Here is a 6161-nt window from a genome sequence, read left to right on the forward strand (position 1 = left end):
CTTAAGTGAAGTACTTTGTGGGGGTCATTGCTGTTTGGCTAGATATTGGGGGATCAAGATCAGCCCAATTAGAAGGGAGTGAAATGTATAGGCTAATGCACCCCCAAAATAGCACAATATACCTTCTTTTCCAATATGCATGGAACATTCTCGAGAATAGATCACATTTTAGGTCACAGGACAGGCATCAATGAATTAAAAAACATAGAAATAATACAAAGCATCTGCTCAAAACCACAATGCTACAAAATAAGAAATTAATAACAAGACGATAAAGGAGAAAAAAACCCACACATTTGGAAACTGAACAACACCTTGCTTGAACATGAGTGGGTACTAGAAGAAATAAAAAGTGAAATTAAAAAGTTTCTTGTAACAAATGACAATGAAAACACCACAAACCAAAAAGCTCTGGGAAACAGCCAAAGCAGCAATCAGAGGTCAATTTACAGCAATAAGCAAACACATCAAAAGGCAGGAAAAACTGACCATTGACTCTCTAACTCAACATCTCCAACAAAAAAAAGAAAAAAGAACAGGAAAATCCAACACCATATAAAAAACTGAAATTATAAAAATTAGAGCAGAAATAAATGAAATTTAAACCATCAACAAAACTAGGAGTTCATTCTTTGAAAAGGTCAATAAAATTGACACACCACTAGCAAAACTAACAAAGGAAAAGACACAAATAATCTGAATAAAAGATGAAATGAGCAACGTCACAACAGAAACAACAAAAATAAAAGGCCAACAATGGAATATAATGAAAATTATACTCAAAACAAATATGAAAACCTACAGGAAATTGACAAATACTTAAAAAATTTACAAGCTACCTAAACTGACACAAATAAAAACTGAACACTTGAATAGACCCATTACAAAAGAAGGAACTGAAAATAAAAAAAAAAACAAACAAACTTCCAGCCAAAAACAGTCCTGGACCAGACAGCTTTACAAATAAATATTATCAAACATTCAGAGAAGAACTGTCACCAATTCTACGTAAACTATTTCAGAAAATAGAAAAAGATGGAATTCTCCCAGACTCCTTCTAGGAAGCAAACATATCCTTGATACCAAAGTCAGGTAAAGATACCACCAAAATAGGAAACTATAGGCCAATATCTCTCATGAACATAGATGCAAAAATCCAGAATAAAATCCGGGCCAACAGAATCCAATGATACATCAAAGAAATAATTCACTATGACCAAATGGGAATTATAACAGGTAGGCAAGGCTAGTTCAACAGAAGAAAAACAATCACATTAACAAACCAAAGAACAAGAACCACATGATCCCATAAATTGATGTAGAAAAGGCCTTTGATAGTATCCAACACCCTTTCCTGATTAAAACACTCAACACAATAGGATTAGAGGGGGATTTCTTCAACATAGTAAAAAATATATATGTAAATCTGAGAGCCAACATTGTTCTCAATGGAGAGAGGTTAAAGACATTCCCTTTTAAAACAGGAACTAGGCAATCGGATGCCCACTATCACCTCTCCTATTCAATATTGTATTGGAAGTCTTAGTGATAGCAATAAGACAAGACAAGGAAGTAAGAGGTATCCAAATTGGTAAAGAGGAACTAAAATTATCTCTCTATGCACATGATATGATAGTATACTTAGAAAACCCTAAAGACTGAGCAAGAAAACTGTTGGACAGTTGACCAATTCAGGAAAGGAGCAAGATACAAGATCAACATACAAACATCAATTGGACTTCTCTACAGTGAAAAGAGAATACAGCGCTGGAGCTAAGAAAAACAATACCCACCACAATAGCTAATCACAAGATTAAATATTTGGGAGTAAATCTAACCAGAAGCACAAATGATGTATTCAAAGAAAATTACAAAACATTAGTACAAGAAACAAAAAGAGACATGGAGAAATGGAAGAATATCCCTTGTTCATGGATTGGAAGACTCAATATTGTGAAAATGACAGTGTACTACCAAAGGCAATTTACACGTTCAATGCAATCCTAATACAAATATCAATTCCATTTTTCAACGAAATGGAAAAGGTAATCTCCAATTTAATTTGGAAAGCAAAGAGGCCCCAAATAAGCAAAGCACTCCTTAAAAATAGAAACAAGGTAGGAAACATCTCACTCCCTGATTTAAGTCCTACTACACAGCTGTGGTGGTCAAGACAGCATGATACTAGTATAATGGCAGGCACATAGATTAACAGAATAGAACTGAAAACTCTGAAGTAAGTCCATCTACCAATGGCCATCTGATTTTTGACAAGAAGATGAAATCAGTTAAGTGGGGAAATGACAACCTTTTTAACAAATGGTATGTTGGCAAAACTGGAAAACTATCTGTAGAAAACTCAAGCAAGATCCATACCTCACTCCATACAGAAAAACCAATTCAAAATGGATCAAGAACCTAGGTCTAAAACCAAGGACTATAAACGTCATTACAGAAAAGCTTGGAAGAACTCTAGAAGCCCTAATCCACAACATAAACAGTCTTCCAAGCACCCTGAAAATCCTACATAACAAGGACAGGGTAAGATAGATGAATAGACCTTCTAAGATTAAAATCCCTATGCACACCCAAAAACTTTTCCAGCAAGGTACTAAGGGGAAGCCACAGACAACAACAACACCATATAGAAAGATCAGCTGGCCCAGTGGACAGAAAGTGATGCTACCAAGCCAAATCTGCAGCCTTCAGGCCTGTTTTTGTTTTTGGTAAAACATTCTTCTAAGTTCTATAGCCCTGGTGTGTCCACATGCCATACAGAGGTAAACTGTGGTTGCTGTGAAGCTGAACACTGTGACACTGATGGGTCAAATGTGATAATAGTTATCCATGGTGTACAGTGTTTGGTGGAGCTCCTCGATTAAAACAAGCTTGGAAGCAGGAGTGGCATCCACTTCCTTAGTAGCTTGCCTCTGGAAACCCTATGAACCTGGAGAAAGGATGAAAGTCACCCAAGTGTAGAGGACTTTCATTCAGAGGGTCACTATGAGTTGCCTACAACTCGATGACACTTAACAACAACAAAGACAGGTCTGATAAGGGACTTACATCTAGAATTTATAAAATACTTGAGCACCACAAAAAGATAAAGGTCAACAAACCAATTGAAAAGTGGGAACAGGACATGAACAGTCACTTTACCAAAGACATTCAGATGGCACACAAACACATGAAGAAATGTTCAAAATTGGTAGTTCTAAGAGAGATGCAAATGAAAACAACCATGAGATATCATCTCACCCCAGTAAGAATAGCAAAATTTAACAGAACAGAAAGAACTAGTGTTGGCAAGACTGCAGAGAAACAGGAACCCTTATTCCCTGGTGGTGGGAGTGTAAAAAGGTGCAACCATTAAGGAAGGCACTTTCTCAAAACGTTGGAAATAGAAATATCATTTGACCCAGAAATTCCACTTGGAAATATACCCTAAAGAAACTAGAACTACCACCCAGTTATATGCAACACCCATGCTTACTGTGGCTTTATTCACCATAGCAAATAACTGGAAACAACCCAAGTGCCCATCAACAAACTAATGGCTAGAGAAGCTCTGGTATATTCACAAAATGAAATAGTATGCTGCATTGAAAAAGAAGGAACTCATGAAATATTATACAAAATGGGTGACCCTGGAGGACATTATGCTGAGTGAAATATCTCAGTCACAAAGGGACAAATACTGCACAGTGCCACTGAACAGGTAAAGCAGTACTGACATCATGGTTGGGGAAAACTATGAGGGGATAAATAATGTATACTGCATTGAAATAGATGAGGGAGACAACTATTTAGGAGGAATATATGATTAGGTATTATTTATTATCATGACAAAAAGTCCAGAACGAAAGGTGCATAGTGGAGTGGAGGGGGCAAGGGATTGTATAAAAATCAAAGAATTTTATTTTTTCTTTTTAGAGAGAAAAGCAAACTGGGGAAGAAGGGTGGGCAGGGAGGAAAATGTGCAACAATGAATGAATGGATATCCAAAGTCTATGTAAACTTCCATTAAAATTAAAAAGAACACAACACCCAACAAAACATTTACATATAATGAACTAATCACAGTAAGTGCTATTTTTTTTTTTGTTAGGGAATACTTTAATAATAAAATATCTTTCCAATTACATTTTTTGTCTTGCTTTTTAAGAACTTTGTTGCTACAAGTAAGTGCTATTTTAAAACCTAAAACCTGAGTTTCAGAAGCCCATTTGACAATATTTCTTATAAATAAAGTTTTTAAATATTATTTAAAATATAACAAAATCCCTCTCATAAGCTAATTATAGACCAGAGTTTAGCATTCCCAAGTAGTCATCAAATACTTTCATCCTAACTATAATCCATGAAGTTGATTAAATTTCCATTCAACTAGACTTACACAAGCTACAATAGAATAATATTATTTTGCACATGTGACTGACTTGCAGTTCAGAAGGCTCTGCAATCATTTATATTCGCTCAACTGCGTGGGTATAAAAATGGCTTAAATATATTCGTCAGTGGTAGCCTAGAGGCAAGAAATTGCACTGCAATCCTGAAGACACATAGTTCAAATCCACCAGTTGCCCCACAAAAAAGATGGGCAATCTCCTACTAAGCAATTAACTGTCTCTGAAAACCCTGAGAGGGTCAGCTATGGGTCAGTTCTGATTCGACAGTATACAACATACTTGTCAAACATAATAGTTAAGCATAGTAGTAAATGAATTCCAAAAATATTCGCACTAGTACTCTTAGATTTTAACAGGAATTCTTTTTAGTTTCCTAATAACCAGGTACAACTTTGCACTTGCCTGTGGTTACCGTTTCCTTCAGGTCAAGATGAACTCGTTGCATTTGTGCAAACTGGTGCAACGCAGACACAGGGTTTATCTCTCCACGTTTGTATTTCATTATAAATTCTTTAGGAATTTTTTTTGGAGGAAGGACAGGATTTGAAATAGATGTAAGTCCCTTGGAAAGCAATGGTTCTGGAAAATTGCCTAAAATAAATGTTTATATGAGTCAATATAAAAAGGCAAGCGGAAGTACTAAATTCATGGAAATGAAGTATCATTTTAGACATACTATCATGTTCGTTTTGCACTCATGAACAGAATTGTTATTCCATGTATCTTTAAGAAAACAGAATCATGAAATTTTAGAGACATCAATGTCTTCAGAGGCCCCCGAGCTAATGTTTCACAGATGTTGTTACTAAGGCCTAGAACAGCTTAAAGTAGCAGAGGTGGCACTAGAAACCTGGCTTCTGGCTCCCACTCACTGTTTCAGACTATAGTTCACAGTACTATTTTTCAAGTATGCTTGGCCTGACCGTGCAGTGATTAAGCATTTACTCACTAACTCAGAGTTTTTGGTTCAGCTCGATTGGGGAAAGATGTGGAGGATGGATCCCATAGACTGTAGCCTTGGAAACTCTATGGCGCATCACCATGACCTCACAATAGCTGGCTCCATTTCTTTTTCTTGTCCCTACTTCATGCTTAGTGATAACAACATTATCAAGTAGTGTGCTTGTGTTTGTACGTGTAAAACTTCACACCAAAGGCCCAAGATCTTAATGCCATCCAAGAATCCTAAAGAATTCTTAGCAATGAAATAGAAATTGTACCCGTCACTTGCGTAACCTTGGAAGCCATATTAGACAGGCTGTAGCTCTCCGGGGAGTATCCTGGGGGTACAGTTACTGTCTGGGCAGATGACTGAACTGGCAGGTTTTTCTTCAACATTTGAGCAAAGCTAGGAACCCGGGAACTCTGAAACCAGTCACTGTTGCCAGACATTTTCTCGCCTACAAATCATGAGAAAATTGAGAAAAACAAAAAATGGATTACTAGTTTAAAAAGGTACACATGGAACTAAAAAAAAAAAAAAAAATCACCACGGCTTAAGTTTTCAGAACTCCATTATCCTCAATCTCCTCCCTATATTTTGACACAAAAGAGTAAAAGAATATTTCAACTGGAAAGGCACCTACATCGTCCCAGACATTAGCGCATTCAGGGGGGGAAAAAAAGAAAAAAGAAAGGTACTCGTTCCGCAGAGTCCCGAGGACCATCCAGGGTGGGCGGCGTTTCGAGTCCCCACCCAACTTCCACCCACAGAAGTTGCTTTTCCCGCCCTCACTGCTGGACCTCAACTCA

General features: G+C 37.0%; 1 protein-coding gene across 2 annotated transcripts in view; it reads right to left on the reverse strand.

The window, feature by feature from the left end:
• ADAD1 (adenosine deaminase domain containing 1 (testis-specific)) overlaps positions 1-5809 on the reverse strand; it is a 99078-nt gene extending 93269 nt beyond the window's left edge. The window contains exons 1-2 of one of the 2 annotated variants that reach the window (XM_006881047.1): positions 5630-5809; positions 4812-5000 (exon numbers count right to left, since the gene is read on the reverse strand). In XM_006881047.1, coding sequence (XP_006881109.1) covers positions 4812-5000; positions 5630-5801 — 361 coding nt within the window. In that variant the 5' untranslated portion in view covers positions 5802-5809. The remainder of the gene's footprint in view (positions 1-4811; positions 5001-5629) is intronic. The other variant, XM_006881046.1, reaches the window with a different exon arrangement.
• Positions 5810-6161: the final 352 nt, after the last annotated feature.

This window comes from Elephantulus edwardii, unplaced genomic scaffold, assembly GCF_000299155.1.
Source record: "Elephantulus edwardii isolate Elephantulus edwardi_28Jun2011 unplaced genomic scaffold, EleEdw1.0 scaffold00012, whole genome shotgun sequence".
Classification (NCBI taxonomy): Eukaryota; Metazoa; Chordata; class Mammalia; order Macroscelidea; family Macroscelididae; genus Elephantulus; species Elephantulus edwardii.